This window comes from Diorhabda carinulata, chromosome 11, assembly GCF_026250575.1.
Source record: "Diorhabda carinulata isolate Delta chromosome 11, icDioCari1.1, whole genome shotgun sequence".
In the NCBI taxonomy this organism is placed as follows: Eukaryota; Metazoa; Arthropoda; class Insecta; order Coleoptera; family Chrysomelidae; genus Diorhabda; species Diorhabda carinulata.
In genome coordinates this window covers 3,666,811-3,688,890 of record NC_079470.1, presented here as the reverse complement: position 1 = coordinate 3,688,890, position 22,080 = coordinate 3,666,811, and the positions used below count along the sequence as shown (strand labels likewise).

Here is a 22,080-nt window from a genome sequence, read left to right as displayed (position 1 = left end):
GAACAGACCCTGTTGGCCTACACCCAAAATATTGAATCTAGCTGGTGGCAAATGTGGTGAAGAATATCGAGGGGGGGAATCAAAAGTAATTTGGATCTGCATCTTTGTGAATTTCTCTGAAGACAATTCGATTCCGGCGAAAAAATGTGGATCCATTCGATGCAATCATTGTAGATATAAAATTTTTATATCCTGGAAAGAATGATCGACCTCCAATGGAAGAGGATGAGGAAAGTGATTAAATTTTTGTTGAATAAAATTGCTTTTCATTCATTTCTATTGATTTTATTGCTCTTTGGGGATCGGAAAATACGTCGATGCTATCGATTCGTTCAGGTTGGGTCCGGTACATTTAGTATCGTATTTTTATTTTTATTTCCTTTCTCATGGCACTAATGGCCTTATTGGAGCGAATTCTTAGTCCTTATTCGATTGTGACCATTCCTTATCATTTTTACCTTCCTGGCGTTTTTCTTAAGTTTATCCGTAATCTCTTTTAAAAATTAATTTTGATTCATTTTTTTGATGGTTGTAGATAAACTATAGTATTCTATTCGTGAGTAATAGCTATTACTGTTTGGGATAAATTACACCACGAACATAGCGAATGGTGCAATAACCATTATTATTGGTACATTGTCTAATAATATACTAAGGATAATATAAAATGAAGCTCTAATCATGAAACAACAGCCATCATTTTTTTTTAATAATTAGTAATCATATTTTTTTCTCAAAATATAAAACAAAGTAATAACTGTGAACCATCAATCGATTTTGTATTTTTAACAACCAACATTTTTTACTTTAATATAATTTAATGTGATTTTGTTTTTTAACGATACTTTAGTAAAAAAATTGATTTATTTAACCAACACCTGTATTTACATCCTCGAAATAATTTCATCATATTGCTTGTAATAAAATATTGCAATATAATGTTTTGTACCCCTCGCTGACGCAATACATCAAATATAAAATAAAAAGAGAATTAAAATGACCAAAACTCGACACACACACATAAAAATACTGAAATTCCAAAACCCAAGGTTAAGTTCTATTTTAAATTTATAGAATGTATAACGTACTGAGAGACGTGACGTACGAGAAAAGAAAAATCGATACTATAAGATAATATAATGAAAATTTAAACATACCATCGACGTGGCCTGAACGGCCCTCTTATAACCCATTTTTTTTTAATAACTAGAAAGCAAAATAAACGACACGAAATACTAGTAACCGTACACACCGTACGAATAAAACTGAACTAAAGATTTTGCCGGTTTCGATGTCTCATTCAACATTATGAACAAACCCGACATAATAGTGGGAGAAGCGTTGCGTCTTTTTCTAGACTCCAAGCCTCTACGCGAGCGCGTTTCCATTGGTCGAAGGGAAAGGTGTGTCCGTGTCGATAACAACGTCATCGAGATTATGGAATGTAAAATTTATAACATCTGCATATATATATTTGAGTTATTTCCTTGGAAGAAATTGCCTACACGTATAAGCGCACGTAGAATCGAAGAAGTATGTTGCTGAGGATTGGTAACTGACTTTTATATGCGGTATTAAAACCAGTGAACAATTAAACTTGTTTCGAAATATCTCGCCTTTTGGGTATTTCACAATAAAACAGGTTATTACAATGTCATGTGTATATACCTGCTGACTAAATCAATAAATAAAATTACATTTTTCATCTTATCTATTTTTATATTTTTATATACAATACTAGTCTACTCATCCAAAAATTAGTATGGTCATTTTCAATATTATTGCAAAATAAACTAAATAATTCATAAATGTACTTGGGCTAATACAAATTTTCGGATTTTTATTGGTCTTTTATAGGGCGTGCGCCAACTAGCAATTTTAACTTCTGTTACATACAATGTGTGATCGTAGTTTCCATGAAGATTAAACAACTAGAAGATTTAGTACAGTGAACCATGCAATTTTGAAGACCTTCACGGATTAGTTTGAAATTTTGACAGAAGCTCAAAAATGATGCAAATAACAAACCTGATTTGGTGCTTCTACCCCAGGAGTGAATGCCACCCTTACTAGGGTATTTAAAATTTCAAAATAACACGGGAATCGTAAGAGAATTGAATTTTATGAAGAAAATGTGGAATGAAGTTTTTCATTCAACAATTTTTTTTCGTAAAATTATGCAGTGGTTTGAACTCAAATAACGGAAAAACGATTATTTTTTCTTGAAAAAGTGTAATAAACATTTTAAAGTACTTTTTCAATAAGTTAAGTAACTCGAATTTGAAAAAATAAATTGTCGGTAAATTTGACACACAATGTGCGGTAAAACTAAAATTAGTCAAAGCCCATGTAAAATTATCTTTGTTCAAGCCGTAACAAAACGTTCCAAAACGGTTGAATGGTTTGGAACACGTATATTTTGAAAAAAGTTTTTAATGTAAAATTTTCTCTTTTGATTTAAAAAAAAAAACGTTATTTTCTCAAAATTTCTCAAAAACTATTGGATCAACGAAAGAATTATTTTGTAACTAAAATTTAGCTTTTGTTTTACAGAACATTTTATTTTTTTTTAAACCAGCGTTTAAAATATTGATTTCAATGCTAAGGGAGAGTCTTTTTTACCCTTTAACATTAAAATTGTAAAAAAAATTGCAAAATAAATCATCAAGTATGAAGTTTAATATTTATAGGGGGTAAGAAATGTTAGAAATATTTCATTATATCAAAAACAACAATTCATTTTAATTTTCTTAACGAAATCGATTACTTTAAGTTTTCAAACAAATTTTTCCCTAATTTTTGTGATAAGGGGTAGTTTTTAGGTGTTGAATTAAATTAGAAACTTATGTATCAAGTTTGTTATATTTAAATTATATATATTTTTTCTACTCAAAATCGAAAATAAAATGATTTCGTACTTTTGGCTCTTTTTTTAAATAACTATATTAGGGTAGTTACATATAAAAAATAGAAATATTACTTACATTGTAAGAAAACAACAATCATTCCAATCCATTTAGTAATTTGAAATTTTTTACATTCTGAGGGGTGGTTTTTGGTGGTTGCATTATTAAAAATATTGAGGGTCAGATTTCTTATACTTGAAGAAAAAAAAATTCTCCTATTACGATCAAAAATAAAAAAAAATTCATGTTTTTTACCGCATTTTTTAAATAATCTTTGTATGAGGGGTTGTTTTTAAAGGTAGGCGAATTGTAAAATATCAAAATATTAAATTCATGATACAAAACAATCAACATTTATTATATTTGAACAAAACTGTATCCCATCACCGCTTTAATTCATTAGTTTTCAATTTATTGGAGTAAGGGGTGATTTTCACCCCTTAAAAATAAAAAGCATACTTTGCGACCACGTCAAGTTTGAAGAGGAGGGTAAGATGAACTTAATTCCAAATTTTCAAGAAGTTCGATGAGGGTTTCGGTCGATTTTAAGTTTGAATGGCTGTACTAATTATGTAACTCTGAATTCTAATTATTAAATAAGAAAATATAAATTTGCAGTGTATTTCAGTGAAAAATATTTTACATTGGAAACAAATAACACCTAAACTAACCTTCCGGCTCGCTCAACATAAAATCTACTACTAAAGGAGGAGGGTTTGTCGAAGTGGCCCTGATATAGGAATTGCTCCTCTGCAGAGCTGGGATTGTGGTGTTGTGTTTGCCTAACTTTTCTGGAAGGGAAAAGCGGAGATTTTGGCTAGAAGAAAGCAAAGAGATCAAAACGGTTCTTCTCGAATTATTCCCTATCGTCGGCCATTTGGCTGGAGAACCGGTTCACCAGGTTGCAGGGAAACCGCAGAAAACCTGCAACACCGACGGAAGAATGAAGAATATTGGGGGTAGAATTTTAACTAATTGCAAGTGCGCGTTATTATGTTATATGGAATTTTACAAATAACGGCTTCTATTGTATTTTGTTTAGTACATATCTAATGTTAAAATGTAATTTAAAGGTTTGAGTAATTCTAGGTTTCAATTTTTGGATTTTCCAACTTTACAAAATGGATTAGAAACTAAATTCCAGATAATACTCTTAATGAATCATTTACTAAATGTATTATGTACTCGATTTACCTTTTCGTTTACCTGAAATATCCCCGTCCCGAGTTGTAGCGCACCCCTTTTATGACCATAAGCTGCATAGAACAATAGAAAAAGGTTTGGACTGGTCAAAAGCCCGTTAAGGATTACATAGCCGTATCCTATCCTAAGATCTATAAGTATCTATTTACAAATAAAATTTAGAAATTTTGTTTTATTTGAATTCCAAAAATATCTTTTCGACAAATTTTGCCCATGAGGCCCAAGTTGTATATTCTTAACAGTTTAGTTTGATAGCAACTTGCGAGGTGCAGTGTGCTATCTTTTGTTAATTCTATTATGATTATAGAAGGGCCGCGTGAACGCCGAAAAATCGATTATTTAACAATAATTGAAAAAACTCTCTCTTTGTGCAACCGCATACCATCTTTTTCTGGGTCTTTGTTTTTCTGGTCTTCTTGCCACATTTAGATTGGTCATTTTCTTCGCAGCACTTGATTCCGAAATTCTTTCTAAGTGTCCTGCCATCCTAGTCTTCTGGCTCTTATGATTTTGCTAATATCTTGTTCATAATACAGGTTTTTTAGTTCCTAGTTTATCCTTTTTTTTTTCCAAATGTCTCCCTCCTCTACCCTTCTCCCATATAACACACGTTCGACATAAAGACACATTCTGAAGAAAATTATCAGAAGTGTTCATTACGCTATAAAACAGAATCTTTCAAGTTCAAAGAAAAGTGTATAGAAGTGCAAAGTTCCCACTTCGAAGATTTATTATAGTGGTTTTTTCTTCAACTTGTGGTTAACCGGTTGCAGTCCACTCAGATGATGATCGTTTTGAATCCAGAGTAAAGTGGTGAATCCATGTTTCATCCATTGTCACAAACATGGTCAAACATTGCTCTGAATCATCAACACGTTGTTGTTTTTGATCGACTGTGAGTAGCGCGGTACCCACTTTGATAAAAGCTTCCTCATGGTCAAATGTTCATGAATAACTGTAAACACTCTTCATTCTGATATCTTCATCGCATCGGCCATCTCGCGGAATTTCATTTTACGATTAGATATAACTAATTTGTGGACTTTTTTGGTGTTTTCTGCAGCAACCATGTCAGTTAGACGTTCATCATCATCGGTGTCTGTATGAACACGTTTAAATTCAGCTAACCAATAACAAATGGTTCTTTTGGACGGAGCAGAGTCCGGATAACACCTTTGAAGCCATTGCAGATCTTGTATACTCCATTTAATTCAGTATCTACTTCTCGCTTGCATAAAGTACTATCGGTCTGATATAGATGTAGCTCAGTTTTTGGGAAATGTTATTGGAGATTTTTTATTGTTCCTGCCTGTTTGCTTCCTCGAGTTAATCTTGCTTGTATGTTTTCTCCCTAACCATTGTCTTTGATTAGTGTTCATCACCACATCATCTTCATATGCTGGCAACTGAGCTGTTTTTGTTTCCTTCGTTTATTTGTGTTGAAGTTATCTGATGATTCCTGTTTTATTTTAATTTTTATTAGAGTGTTCTTAAGAGTCATTTTCGTGAACTCTATCAGTTTTATTGGTACCTTCAAGTCTTTCATTGTTTTATAAAGATTTTGTAAATGTGTCATTTGCTTTTTGGAAGTTGCAAATATCGGCAAGTTGTATTTGTACCCCGTTCTCTATATTTGCTTTAGATTCTTTATGACAAAAAAACGTCACGGAACTGTGAGTTTGAGTCCTTAAAAATAATAACAATGATTTATTTTTTCAATTTTGCATTTTGATATTGGATTTTTGTAACTACTAGAAATATCAATGTTTTTATGGTTAAAAACATTTATTTTCAAAGGAAATTCAATATTCTACAAAAATATATTTCTAATTAAATTCATTCCTTATTCGATGTTGAACTTAAATTCAGAAGTAATTCATCATTTTGTGATGTTATTCTTATTTATTTATTTGATTTCTAATAGTGGGGTTAATTAATAAACACTGTCTCTTACTTTCTTAATTTATTTAAATACTATACACTACACTTAACTAACTCAAATAATTTATTTAAATTCCTCGATTACTTTGCTAATTCGTTCTGTTCCCCACGACTATTTATTATAAACTGAAATAAACTGCGCTACATAAACTCCTTACATATCCAAAAATAATTCTCAAAAGAATAAAGAAACAAAACAAATGAATAAATAGACCTTCCTAGAAAGTATCAAAAAGAAGCAAAATAAATAAACCGCTTACTATAAAAATGGATATAAAAAAGAAACATCGAATGTATTCCGCCGTTTATAAGAAGTAGTTCAAAAGCTCCTGGCGCGCCTTCGCCGAATTTTAGAATTTCAATACATTTAGGCAGGACCGGCACAGTTTTTTTCACGTTACACATGATTTTTTCCACTTGTTGGAAAAATGTATGATTTAAACATTGAGAATAACTTTTTTTATTGGACCACTAAATTTTTTTTTAAATCATAATTTATCAATGTATTATTTTACTTATTAACGATTGGTTATAAATTTTTCTACTATTGGAGTTGGTGATCTTAGATATTTATATCGATAACAAAGTGAAATATTACATTGATAAATTATGATTTTATATAAAAAATATTTAAATCATAAATAGTAGAAAAAATCAAGTGTAACGTGAGAAAAAACGATAAATTACTTTCGAATTTAACTTCAACGTCGAGTGAATTAAATTAAAAATAAACATTTTTTGTAGAGTAATACAAAAATCCAAAATCGAAACGTCAAAATTGAAAAAATAAATAAGGCACGGTTACAAGGAAACGGCTTGTTTTACATTAATTTACTAAGAAAGCTTTTTTCTCGGAAATTTAATTATCTATAAGAATACGCTTCGCTAAAATTTTTCAGATTGATAATTGACGAGTTTTGAGTGAAAAATGTGATTACTGTTAACTGTTACCGATCCTCCAGTTCGAAATCCGCATTGTGCAAAAGTGCAATTCCTCGGTAATTTGCACAGTCGACTTTTTTTTACTTTTTTGTTTATCTTCAATGTTATTACAATATCCCATGCATTTAGCATTATCTCATTTTCTCATAGACTTTTAATTGATTCTTGAATTTTGTTTGTTAGACCATCACTTCCATAAATTTCGTTTCCTCCAGGACATTTACCGTTTTTTTGGTTTTGTATTATTTCGTCTACTTCTTTATTAATCGGTGCTGGTATTTTTTCTTTGTTTTGCAGCGTTAGAGTTGCCATTTCAGCGTTTCTTCCTTATTAGTTTTTTGTATTCAACATTTCTTGAAAGTACTCCTCCAGAGTTTCGTCTTCATATGTTATCATGTTGTCTTGTTTGCTTTTAATGAAAATTGTTTTTTATTGATCCGTTTCTCTATTCTTCAATGTATTTTATCCCGTCTTTCGTTTCCCGTCTTTTCATTATTCTTCTTTACTTATCGTAATGTCTTTTATTTTTAGCACCCGTTTGCAGCATTTTCTGTTTAATATGTCTTCTCTTTACTATTTCTTTTTCACATTCTTAGTCGAACCATTCCTTCTTTCTCTTTTTTGTTCTCTTTGGTATTATTTTATCCGCCGTTTTCTCGATTCGATTCCATTCATTGCTTATGTTCAGGCTCTCTATTTGGGTTAGCGTTTCTCCAATTTCTTCTGCATTATCTCATTGTTCGATTCTCTATAATTTTTTCTATTTGCAACTCTCTCTCCTTCTTTGTATTTTTTTTTTATTTTCGCTGTGTGCATTTGGGCTTAGTCATGTTCCTTTATTCATCTCTCTGTGATCGAATTTTGTGCTAACAAGTTTCACCTCTGTTGCAAAGTTAATCAATCTTCTTCCATTATCATTCAATTCTTCATGTTTACTGTACTTTCAATTATTGGAATATATAAGTCCAATTTTAATGTTAGCGCATCCGTTCTGATATTGCCTTGAGATTAATACTAATTTATGTAAAAGTGTTGATGACACAGTGTGTTTAGTTGGAAGTATGCTTGGTGTTGGGAATTGTACGATTTATAGTTATTAAAAAAAAAAGAAATTTGACGAGTTGAAAGCAGCTAGGAAAATCAAAACTTTCATAAAGTTACCTGAATATATCAGGAGACTGACTGATTGAAGTCTAACAACTATGAAAAACTTTTTGGTACAGGGTGAACGTCTGATTTTATTGACCTATAAAATTGCTCTACAATATGAATCATTCTATAAAACTGTGAGATCCAATTATATTTACTATGACTCATATTGTTTGTTTATAGATAAGGATGATAGAAAATACAAACAAATAGTTGGGGACTAGGTTTTTCCATCACAACAAGCATGCAAATATCCTGTGGTTTTGTACAGAATTTTAATGATCGGGGGATTACATAGTAAATGAAAACACGTTTGTATTATAACAAATTAAATTCAAACCACGATGTAACGTATAAATTATTCTTATATAATATAATAATGAGAGAGTAATAAAACCAAAGTCAAAACTCAATACGGTCATTTTAAATATTATTACAGAATTCCTAAAATTTCGTTTCGTTTTCGGATTTTAATTAGTCTTTTATAAGCATAAACTGTACAGAACAATGAAAAAAAAAAAGGTTTGGAGGGGCCAAAAGCCTATTACATAGTCGTATCAAAAAGTTTTTTCAATAAGTACCCATTTGTTGATAAAGACTAAACATTTTATTTTAATTTCAAGAAAATCTTCGAAACAACAAATTCCACTTGAAATGCGATTTAACAATTTAACAGTTAATTAAAAATAATTACCTAAGGAGTATAAACGAAATGAGAGAAAAAGAAATATATTTTATTTAGATGAAACATGGATCAACAAGGTACATACACCAAATAAATTTGGCAAAGATAAAATTGTTGACATACCTTTTTAAATAATTGATCTACTAGTTTAAATCCACCACCAAGAAAGATCGCAGACTGATAATAGTGTAGGGAATTACATCTTTCCAAATTTTTCAAATTTCTATTTTCGATTCTTTGCAATTTGGTTATCGCAATTTTCTTCCATCTCTATTCTTTTGACTTTAACTAAATACCCAAGCGAATTGTGGATTCTTAACAAAGCAGAGAAAGGGAAATACTCAGGAGGATACTAGAAATTTATGTATGAACCGACAACATCGTACAGCTGCTCAAATAGTGTCATAAGTCAAAAAAAACTATCGAGTAAGCGTTTGAAATTAATTCAAACTTCGATTTTCACTGTTCACTCCCAAACTCACAAGATTATCATAATAACTATAGTAACTATTTATATGACATTATTTGAGATAAAAGTTTTCCACAACCAATGGTTCATTGGTTAAATGGATAATTCAATACATTGATTGAAAATGTATGCTAGGGGTTCAGAAATTGTTTTTAATATTCTAGAATGTATACCATCAATTCCTCCTGCTTCGTCTTTTGGTTTAACTATTATAGTTTTAACTTCATCCTCATTAGTTGGATTTATTGGATTTATTTACACTTTTCTTATCGTCGATGCTGCAGGTTTTCTGCGGTTTCCCTGCAACCTGGTGAACCGGTTCTCCAGCCAAATGGCCGACGATAAGGAATGATGCTGCCGCAGCTGTACCCGCCCGCCTCCTTTTAAATTTAAAATAAACAAATAATAAAATACAAAATTTTCAAATAACCAAAAAAAGTTATCAAAAAATAGAAAGAAAAAACCAAAAAGAGCCGATTTTGCTTACAAGCTACAAACACAACCCAACGCAATCACCACAACCCTAGCCCTGCAGAGGAGCTATTCCTATATCAGGGCCTACTCTAACAAACCCCCCTCCTTACAAAAATCCTCCTATCCTACCAAACTGTAAGCAACTCTTTTTATTCGTAGGGTGAATTAATAAACACTGTCTCTTACGTTCTAAATTCAATCATACACTATTTATCTAAACTAACTGCGCTTACATAACTCCTTATATATCCTAAATAGAATTCTACAAACTTCTAGAACATTATTTCTTTTAGTAGTCTATAAATTGGCTAAATTTTTCACAGATTGTGTTTTGTACATTTTTCTTTTTAATTTATTTAGGGTCCTAGTTTTGGACATAGGACGTTTATTGGGGTTTAAAACTTAGACGATCTTAATTTGGATTTAACGACAAACTTTTACTTGTGGAACTACCTAGTCCGGGACGATTGACTGAATGAACTTCTTTGGTTCCTGACCGCATTCCACGGATGCGGTCCTGTTTGTATTCTCCTGACAAGTAGGGAGTCTCATGTATTGTTAAAGGTCAGATCAACTCTTATTAGTAAAATTTATTTCATTATTTCCTGTAAACCAAAACTCATTAGTTTTGCGGGTAACTTTTTTTAATCTATTTCTATACTTCTCTCAGTTTAGGTTAAAAAACTGAGTGGAACTTGAAAGCATACCAAATTTCTGTACATATTAAACACAGCAAAATCTTGCAACGAACCCTGACAACACACATTAACATGATGAGCTTAGTCGGAGCCCAAAATGTGACCTTTTAGGTTACAACATCGACAAGTTTTTTTTGATATAGGTAACCTGTATAATATCCTTTATGTTATATATGTGCCGTTTTCAGCTCATACCACGACGGTCATTCGTAAAACCGGCGACAATAACGTCTCTTGACATCGATAGTATTTCTTCATATAGGAAAGCTCTACCAGCCTTCTCTACCAATAAGTGCTGAAAGAAGTATGTAGCTTGCACTAAAACCTACTACACTTATGTCTCTTTATGCCTGTAATCCCCCGCGGAAACCGCCAGCATTACTTCGCGAGAAAGGTATTAGCTAACTTGCCCTTTCTTCTTCATAACTCCCCTGCATCTCCAAATCAATGCTGGTTGGTTGGAGGTTAAAGATGACCAGTCGTGATCTTCTTGTTCTTCGTCGTCGTCGATTGGGCACGAACCAATATCCTAGGTTCCTCTGCATTAGTATAGGCTTGACGCCTCGCACTGTGTGTCAATTGTGACATTTCCTACTTCGCTCTTCGCGTTGCAGGTTATGTACGACCTTTGTGGTGAAGGTTGTCGTTGCAAGCACCCATGCCCAGACATCATCTGTGTCAGGTAGTTGTTAACACTGCAGTGCTTGCGCTGCATCCACTTATTTAGGTAAGGTTGCCAGCTGTGGGTCCATCTTTTCTTAAGAGACTCCTCCAACGTCTTTTCTCCTCAGTTTTGATATGATGTGCATCCCCATCGTAGTTTCTTGTTCGGCGACAGTAGAACTTTCTTTCTGATGTGTGTGTGTGTGTGTGTGTGTGTGTGTGTGTGTGTGTGTGTGTGTGTGTGTGTGTGTATGATAACAACATACGGAAGTGACGATAAGAAGATTTCATTTGATTATATGTGTGATTAGAAGATAAAGTTTGATAAACAACTTTGAACGTTTAGGGGTTAAAAAAATTTCGGAAACCAAAGTGTCTGTTTTGAGTAAATTAAAGTTGGCAACGCTGTATTATCGTCCGACAATTCGCCAATCGGACAAGACCGAAGGTTATAGACGGAAATTGTGCTCATGTGGCGGATAATAAACCAGACCATACAATTATTATTATTAGTGAATAGCCAGGGGTGAGGTAAAATAATTGTACGCGGATCCATTGCTTCGCCAATATAATTTATGAATTCCTATGTAAATTACGCATAAAATATTCTCGCAGGTGTTTATTTTATTCTTGTATACACCGTGGAAGCAAATCAAATAATGATATAGGAAATATGACTCCGATGGCACAACCAATTTCAAGTATCCAAAGGCAAAATGTGCGTGTTAAATTAAGTTAAAAATATATAAAAATATTAATTACAGGGGGTTAAAAAATGGCAGGAAAGGTAGAAAACTGAGAATGAAAGGTTTGTTCCAACTTGGAACAGTGTTATTTGCTGAGTTTACATAATATTTTCGCGCAATCTCTGATTATGCACGGTTCTTGCTACTAACGAAGTATTGAAAAGAACAGTTCATAAGCGATAACTAAATCGATTGGAACACAAAACAGATTCGTTCGTATAATGACTAGTCCTTCGAAAAACAATCAATATTTTATAAATACGCACGGCACTTATACCAAATTAAGAATTGAAAAATGTTTACTCCTCGTATAAAATTCGGTAAATACCTAACAAATCGTCAGTCCACGTGGATTCATCATCTCCACTGTTTACCAATGAAAACATAAATGCATTTCTATTGGCCGAAACTGGCGTATGTACACAATTCCTTCGAAATATTCCTGCCAAACAGTCTGCGATAAGCAGTGGCGTCTCTTAGTGAGATTCATTTAATTCGTAAATTTCTTTAAATAAATAGAAATATGGCGTTCTTCACACCATGGGCGAATGAAGACAATGAAATTGCACAGTGTAGTGAGAATAAAAATAGGTATGAATTTAATAATAAAGATTTATATATACAAACACAGTTTATACTTTTTCGCATAAAATCTACATGTTTTTATAAAAATAATAAATTTATAAAATGAGGTATCTACGCCTATGGTAGATCAAACAAAATTGTCGGCAAATGTTTTTATAATCTGCAATTGATATTGGAAGAACAAACCTTAATAGTGGTTTTGTTTGGTACAAAATTTTCGTATTTGCCCGAAAGTATTGGCAACATTATAATGTAATTTTATAGAAATATATATTTTAGAAGCTGATACATCCTAGGAATTTGTTCATGAAGTTAAACGGTTCGTACCAAGTGTACCAACTTTTAAGGTTATATTTTTTGTTAATTTTATAAGACTTCCGATTCATGCCGGTGACGGAAATAGTTGGGGTTTGGTATATAATTTTGGCTGGAGGTGAGGATTCAATTACAGCAATAAAATGGAGAGGAGTTATGAAAAAAGTGATTCTACAGCTGTAATTGGATGGAAAAACGATCTACAAACGAAAAAATTGTATAAATGAGATATAAATTGAAATAAAAGTACTTGAAGTAACTGAAAGTTTGAAACGACACTTAGAACTAACCGAACCTAACCTAACCTAAACTAACTTAACCCAAAAATTGTTCTTCTTTTTAGACTCTAACCCAGACAGTCAAGACATTTATTTATTTGACTATATTTGTTTTAGGTGATATTGCATGATTAAACGTTCATTATAACTTCAATTTTTGAACATTTTTCGGCTTTTGCGTGCTCAGAACCCTTTTATAAACCCAAATTACATTATAATGGTCAAAAAATCACATTGGCATAGCTACGTCTCCAGCTGTTTTCGCAATTTTATATTCCATATTTATAGTGTCCCATTCCTATCCCATCCATACCATACTATGGAAGCCAAAGCCAAAATTTTGATTGAACTTAAACATCATTCGATTCGACACCCAAAAGATATTGTAGAAAATTGGGATCCAGTAAAGCCATTAGTTCAATAGTAGGTCATACGGCTCCGAGATTGATGTTCCAGTTATGTGTAGTTAACCATATAAATATATTTGCAAACGCAAAAAAATCACCCCTTGCTCATTGTGTTATCATTTCTATCCGTTTTTCTAATAATTGGTTATTAGTTATCTGTTGTTTTGCAATGGACATTCAAGTTGAAGGTATATACCATCTTTACATATATACATTTCTCCAAACAACAAAATAATAATCCTTCCACCCCTGACTGACCAAGGAAATTCCAATTAACTTTCTTAATGTCCTAATAGTATACACCTTTTAGGAATCACCAATATACCTGTATCCTTCTACCTTCGCATTGTTTTATATTAGCCCGAACCCAGGCGAGACGTTTGGAATCGAGGAGAAATACATTCTGTTTCGGGACAGCGAGGCTTAAGTTATTGATCTTACTTACTGTTTTCAATTGATTATATTTTGCTGTAGTTTATTTTTATGTACTAATTCAGAACATGGTCATTTTCATAAATGTACTGTAATACAAGTTTCCAGGCTTTTATTGGTCTTTTATGACCATAAGATGTACAAAACAAAAGAAAAAGGTTTAGACTGCTCAAAAGCTCTGTGAATTAAATATTAGTCGTACCATAAGATCTATAAGTAACTACATATCTTTTAACTCCTAGAATCTATTTCACTGAAAATACGTTTTTCCATGTAGTAAGGAGATACAACAGTTTAGTTTAGTTGCAACTTGCAAGGTGCAGTGTGCAATCTATTGTGTACTCTAGTGTGATTATGGCAAATTTAGATCAGCTTCGTAAATGCCGAAAAAGCAGTCCTTTAAATGTTAATGAAAGAAAATTAGTATTAAAAAATTAATGTAAAAGTGTTGATGACACAGTTAATAGTACGCTTTGGTTAGGTTAGAGTTTCAAGCAGCACGTTAAGATCCAGGAAAACCAAAATTTCAAATAGAATATCGTGAAAGAAAAACAATTTCCGACAGTAAAAAAAATTCTTGTCGCGTTTCGAGAAGATAAGGCTTACCCTGAACTAATTCTTGGTAAGATGAAACTGTTACTAATCGAAGACAAGCTTTCGACACATCCATCATTTAGTCTAGACCTTACACCTTCAGATTACTATTCATCTATAGCGGGGAAGGAATCCAAAGGAGATGTTGACAATGCGATGTGACAATTTTTTGCATCCAAGCCCAAATAATTTTGGTACAAAGGTCTATTTCTTTTTGTATAATTATTTAATAAAAAATTGAACATTATCTATGAGACACCCCGATATTTTTTCATGCATAAACTAAATTAACGTCCACAATTGCTGTAACACCGAATAGAAAATTGAAATGACTTTAAACGCGGATAATTTCACACCAATCATGTTATGTAATAATTTTTGAATGTATTGACAAAAAAAAGTATAGTAGCTTTAACTGTAACATAACATGTAAATAATTACCTTTGGGGTAATGTAGTCACTAAAGTCCTGATTGTCGGTCACCATTTTCATATTTTTTCCTTTAATAATTAACTCATTTAACAACATACACGGTCCAAAAAAGAAGGTCACCTTCAGACAACTAGCTCGCTACCCTATATGAACTTACCCCTCAAACACACCCACACGTATCTAGCGCGCATGTATTGTCTGGTATTTTTACTATTTACATTGTTGTCGCTTTTCAATCTTAAATATAAAATTTATTATCTTTCATTTACCATTTTTCAATTATTAAGTCAAAAAAACCGGATTCTAGTGCTCTAAATAAAAAAAACTGTAGTTTCATTCACATCATATTTTTCAATTGTATAGTTTGATGGTTTTGTTCTATTCAGTAAACTAGCCGCATTATGCAGGATTATTAGAAAGTGATGCACAAAATTTATAAAACACATTCGATGAAAAAAAAATAGATTTCATAACATTAACAAACTTGACTTATGTCAAATGTCGCGGAAAACTGTTTGACTTGTTTCATTTGACATTTGACACAAGTCAAATAAGCTATACGTCAAATTTGTCAATGTTACGAAATCTTTTTTTTTAAATAGGAAGCTATTTTCCCTTTAAAAATTAGATAATAAATCTTGTTTTTCTACATTGTAAAAAGAAAAAGATTTAACAGGAAAAAATAAAATCGAAATAAACTTAATTTTAGTTATTACCTTTAAAATTTCTTACTGGAATTGTTCAAACTGTATCCCATACACTATCTGACATAGGCTAAGGCCCTCACTATAGTCTATTTTTATGTACGAGAGAGTAATAAAACCTCATTTATAATGCAAAACTTAGTACAGTCATTTGATATATTACAGAATAATCTAATAAAATATTTCCTAAAATTTTCATAAATGTACCTTTTCGATCTTCATTGGTCTTTTATAACTGTACAGAACAAGAGAAGAAGGTTTGGAATGGTCAAAAGCCTTGTCGTGATCGTGGTCGCTACAGGATGAATTTCGTCGTCCAAAATCGTTGTTGTGCTATAAATCATCGATGATGTGCGTGAACTGATATTGAGAAATCGTCTTGTGACATACGAATCAATAAACAATCAAAATGCATCAAATTTAAACGATTATGAGAGCAAACTCGGAACGAACGAAAACAATGTCAATGACGATAAAATATGGAGGCACTGAATGGTTTTTTTTCAGGCATAGACAATCAATTTGCCAACTATACAAAACTAAGAATAGGATGCGTTAGAAAATTTATGATATGCCATATTTTATCATTGTTAAAAAAACACTGACTGGCATACTAATATAAGTAGTTTTGACCGATACCTATTCGATACTTAATATAAAAGCATCGATACTAAAAGTGCTTTGTATCGAAGAAAAGATCGATTATGTACTTGTATTTACTCGATTCGTTTCATCTCTACTTGGGGGTTAGTTCCACTTACATTCATTTAATATTGCAATAAAATTTGGCTGACAAACAAGATTTGTTCGCGTTGGATACCGATAATCGTTCAAAAAAGAGCTCGTGTCGATTGGTGCAAAGAAATGTTGGAAAAATTCAATCGCGGTGCTCGAAAAGACGTCTATAAGATCGTGACATAAGAAGAATCATGGATCTATACATATGAACCCGAAACTAAACAAAAATCGACTGTATGGGTCTTTCAAGACGAGCCAAATCTAACAAAAGTTGTTCGCGCACGAAGCACTTCAAAGCAAATGTTCGCCTCTTTTTTCGGATTAACTAGACATCTCGCCATCGTTTCATTAGAGCAACGTAGAACAGTGAATTCTGAATGGTACACCTGCATTTGTTTACCAGAAGTGTTCGTAAAAATTTGGTGAACCAATCGCTGAAGACGAATCAATCTCCACCACGACAATGCGAGATCTCACACATCACTTCAAACAAAAACGTTTCTGAACAGTCGTATTGATGGGTCATTCGCCGTTTGGCACCCAATGATTTCTTCTTTTTCCCGCAGATCAAAAAAATTGTGTTTTTCTACGCCTGAAGAAGCGGTTGATGCGTTTAAACCATAAAGTATATTGATCTTAATGGGGAATATTTTGAAAAGCAATAAATTCATATCCAATTATTTGTTTATTTCAAAACTTAAGTATCAGCCCTCGTATTTTCATAAATTCAAAATCAATTTTTTTTATTAATTCTCTAGAGTTTTTTCTTATGTATCATTATCATTTTTAGCATTACTTTATCATAACTCTGTCATATTCTGGAAACCTGTCATTTCCTCGGTGAAAATCCAACCAAAAAAGGGGTGATTCGTCGCGTGGAGTAGTTCGATTAAAACCACCTAACCTAATCACCCTACCCCAGCCCCTTTCTTGATAATAACAACAAAGCGGAAAAAACTATTTAGAAATTTAATGTAGTCCGCCGTATTTCAATGGAGAAAACAACTACTTTCCTGGCTAATATCTCGACGAATACTGATTTACATCTCATCTGAAGAGCGGGATATGTCCATCGATCTTTTTGTCGACATAAACATTCAATGACTCGCATTTGCAAGGAGATAGTTGTATTGATTGACTAGTTTCGACGTTATTACGTCTCATCAGAGTCGTACTCTCGTTCGGAGTACAGAACCGAACAGAAATAAATGTGAAAGAGCATCGGTATTTGATTCATATAGTTAAGCATTCCACAGCGAACGCCATCTGGCGCCATACTCCTTTCCAACCTGCCGTTCTTCCAAGAGGAAGAAAATTATATGTCTAAATATTATATTAGGTGTAATACATATTTTTTAATTTTGCAGTACTTTTCGCTCTTTTAAGTGAAAATAGAAATACTATACGTTAAAGTAATAACATGTTTTTGCTAAAACATATTTCTTTGTTTACTTTACAACCGATAAAGTTTGTCAACGTTGCCAGCGATTGATCTGAATCCGGCGCGCCGTCTATGCCACACCCCCAGATAACTTCGATCGTCCGACGTGACGTCACAAACTAAGATGGAACTGTTCGATCTATAAATGTCAACTGTCATGCTCTTATCTTTTTACCTATATTTATCTATTGTGCAATGGATAATTGATTAACATCGAATTAATAGAGCTGGAGAAAAAGTTTAGAGCAACAGAAGAATTTGTTAAATGAATTAGATTGAACGGATGAACAGAAATAGGAATCCATATCAAAAGGTAGAAATTTAATAAGCTCATCGTAGCTCTGGCTACCTAAAAACACAATATAATAATGCGTCAAGCATTCACAGAAAAAGTAAATTATAGTTAAAGAAAAACTGAAAAACGCTTTTAGCATTAATCAAAGTAAAGAGTAAAAAATATTTGACATAAAAACCCAACTACTGATGAAAAAAATTATTATTTCTTTTATAAAAGCGTGGGGTGTTTTGTATGACAATTTTTAAAGTACGAGGATTGTTCAAAAATAAACCGGAATTTTGCTATATATAATTTTATTAGAAAGTTATGGAGCTAAAGCTTTTTACAGTTTTTCTAGTATAGTCTCTAGAAGCTTTTGGATGTAGTTTTCGTGAAAATCTCTCGACTTGTCACGTAACCATTCGCGTACGAAGGATGGTCATTTGCTTTCTATTCGCCAAGGGTCTATTTCAATGGACCACATCAATAATAGTCGCATGACACCAAATCGGAACTATGAAGAGGGTGTTCGATCAACGGGTCCATCGTAAGTCGAGTATGTAGTCAGTCGAAGTGCAATATTTTTAGGAGGTTACAATAATACTGTGTGATCACAGTTCGTTGTTCAGTGAGAAAACAAACCACAATTATTCTTCTGATGTCCCAGAATACGAGACACAACCCCTTCCCGCTGATAGTGTAACCCTCAACCTCGTTCAATACTGCGTGGGTCTCCCAAAATGAGTTTTCCTATAGCGTTGACGTTCTCATCAGTAACACTTGTAATGGGGCGACACTCGAGTCTTGGAGTGGCACTCACCACAGAATTTTCGATAAATTTCGACGGATTTTACATTATCTTTGACATAAACACGAATAATTATGCGTTATCCAACAGATACTAGTTTATCCTTTTCGCTCATGGCTATTAGTACGGTTTTTGAGAGAGCAAGGTTCTCACCATCTTTTCCAAAACCTGAGGACATATCGGCTGTGGCATAGGTAGACTTTTAAGCCTTGTACGGTTTGCACACGGGTCACGCTCAACTTCGTCAATGAGTTCCTGTAGGCAATGCTTTTTACTGCACTTGATGGCGTTGATGAGTTTTCGTCGCGCCTCCTTGTATTTGGCTTCCAGACCTTCAAAGTTTGGTTTGTTCCGGTCGCGTTGTCCTAGTCTCCTTTATGTGGTAGCCCACTTTTTGCGGAGGTATATTGGTAGCGGCTAACTACCGGGGTACATAAGCATCATAAGCTTTAATGATTCTCTTAATAACGTCATCAGATTTTGCTGCAGCATCGTAGGTGTTGGTGGGGTGGTCTTCTAGCGTCATTAGAAACGAACTAGTGAGGTGGTTGTTTTCCAACAAATTAAATTGATCTTTTTGTGTGTTAGTCCCCTGCTCCAATTGGTAGACACCTCCCAGAGTATTGGGGTATGTTCGCTAGAGGTATAAATTTCAGACATCTGCCAGGAGAAATTTGATCAAACCGATCTGTCCCTCTTGTGGTGCATCTGGTCACAAACTTGAAAAATGCCCATAGTCAAACATCCCTACATGTAAAAATTGCGGTGGATCTCACCTCGCCTTCCATCCCCGTTGTCCGAAAAGGATGGAAATCCCTCAGTAAACTGCCCCAGTCACCTTGGAAAAACCCAATCCTCATACGACCTCTCTACAGACACCAAAATTCTAATTGAAATCCTGGAAACCACAATAATGAGTGCCATGCCCATTTCTTGCGCGCTAGTAGCAGCGCCTTATTCCCCCCTTTTACGGTTACAACTGTACCGTCACTAGCGGCGTCGGTAACCGTATCCATTTCGCATTTACCCAAAAGCCAAGTACCTCCCTGTGGGGTACAATCCCTTTTTTGGTAATTCTAAAACCAACCTCACCGGCCCTCCCTTATCCATAAGATAAATACCGATCCCCAACAACCACCCTACACAATTCGTCGATCGACGGTGTTGCAGGTTTTTTGCGGTTTCCCTGCAACCTGGTGAACCGGTTCTCCAGCCAAATGGCCGATGATAGGGAGTAATACAACCGCAGCTGTACCCGCTCACACCAAACTACAACAAATTAAAATAAAAAAAAACAAAAAAAAAAATATAAAAACCCCCCGAAAAAACGAGAAGAGCCGTTTTTGCTTGCAAGCTCCATTTCGTTTTCTTCGGCCACAATACCCCGCTAGAAATAGTTGATAAGCACATCCCAACGAAACCACCACAACCCCAGCTCTGCAGAGAAGCAATTCCTATATCGGGGCCTACTCAAACAAATCAAATTCCTTACAAAAATCCTCCTTATCCTACCAAACTTTAACCAACGAATCTCTCTCTCTCTCTCTCTCTCTCTCAGGAGAATTTTTTTTTGATTAGGTTGCTTGTTACGATAGTGACATCTATTATTGAACTCCTATTGTAAATGTAGGTTCTTCGTCATCATTTAGCAGGACATCATCAAGTGTGGATATAACCTTCAGCCGTTTTGCGTTAATTTCTTTGCTACTTCAGTTATCAACCGAAGCGTAAAAATCTCCAGAGATCGATGGCTCTCATCCTCAATCAATATGCCAAAAAGCTTTGTGAATTCTTCAGCTAGCAGGCTAGATAGAGCGTAGCAACTGTATATATGGATTCTGTCTAGCTTGGCTTTCGGTCGAGTGTATGAGGAGTAAATTGTATTTGGATCCAGCGGCGTAGTTCACATTTTTCCAGTACGTTTCCGAAACTTCTCTTATTGGTCTCCGATCTTGCTTCGATTATGCAGTCTATTCGATGCATCGTAGGAGCATTCTAAAATTACTAGAAAAACGTTGTCCAGCAGATGAGAAAAGAGCGTGGAACACTCTCCACTACTTGTAGATTGCGTTTTCTGGTATCCTCCACCAAAGTTCTGCGATTTTCTTCCAAACACAGTGCATTGCTGCGTCGCGATATTTTGAATCAAGACTGGCGATAGTCATGGGCGGCTTTAGGTCAAAATTTTTGAGGATGCCAGCTATCCTGAAGTATGAGTCACTGTATGCTCAAATTCAAACACAAAAATCCTTTTTAAATGGTTCGTTTTAATGCCTATTCCAAGTAGGCCCTAGCTGTTTCATTTATTATTAGAAAAATAAAGCCCCCCCCCCAACATTTTATTAATATAAATCATATCAGTTGAGAAAATTGTCTATCTACTTGAGAATTTTATTATGAAAACTGCCCTAGAATATTGCTTTCATTCGTTGCTAGAAAAGCTTTATGAGAGTCTTTAAATATTTTAATTTGTTTTTAAAGAAAATAGTTGGTTTACCTTCAATTCAATTTGATTTGTTTAATTAATTACCGTAGGAAAGAACTGAGGAATATAAAAATGCTCATAGCAAATTAAATTAAAAGTAACATTACTTTAATGACACAGTACTGTGAAAACTTCAAGTTTAACAAGAAAAAAATGTACAACAAAAGATTGTTTTGTTTGTGAGTTACATAGTGATTAGTGTATAACGAAAGTCTTTTTATTCTTCATAGTTATTAATTATTATAGTTATTAGGCTTTCCTTATATTCGTCGACCTTTCGAAAGATACAAGTCTGCAAGTTTATCACACTCCATGGCCTTTACTATGTCACTTTCTGGGCACAGCACCATTAGGTCCGCCAGATGTTCTTCGTTCATTGTCCTTTCGCATGTCGGACTGTTGGAAGGCAAGGTAAAAGCAACGCACATCATTTTGTGTAAGTTAGGGTACGTTGAAGTACTGATGGTTTCGATTAAAACAAGTTTTTTCAATGGTGAAGTTTCCAAATTTATCAAAACAAGCTTAGCTAGGTTGATTTCTGCTTTCAAACTTTTTATATTGACATTTGCCATATCGTAAGTGTCTACGAAGAACAAGTTTATTGTCCTAAAAAATTTTTTTGATTACATTATTACAAAAATATGATAGAAATTTGAAAAAACCCCCGAGCACCCCCATAAATCCGCCCATGGCGATAGTTGCAACCGA

At 33.6% G+C, this 22,080-nt stretch overlaps 1 protein-coding gene across 8 annotated transcripts in view; it reads right to left on the bottom strand.

Moving 5' to 3' along the window:
• LOC130899735 (hexokinase type 2) overlaps positions 1 to 22,080 on the bottom strand; it is a 92,767-nt gene that overhangs the window by 42,612 nt on the left and 28,075 nt on the right. Inside the window, exon 1 of one of the 8 annotated variants that reach the window (XM_057809905.1) lies at positions 14,929 to 15,082. The exons of 4 other annotated variants lie outside the window; for them this stretch is intronic. In XM_057809905.1, the coding sequence (XP_057665888.1) occupies positions 14,929 to 15,015 (87 nt within the window). In that variant the 5' untranslated portion in view covers positions 15,016 to 15,082. Of the gene's footprint in view, positions 1 to 1,157; positions 1,531 to 14,928; positions 15,083 to 22,080 lie in introns of those variants that run through there. 3 more of the 8 variants (XM_057809908.1, XM_057809909.1, XM_057809910.1) reach the window with 3 other exon arrangements.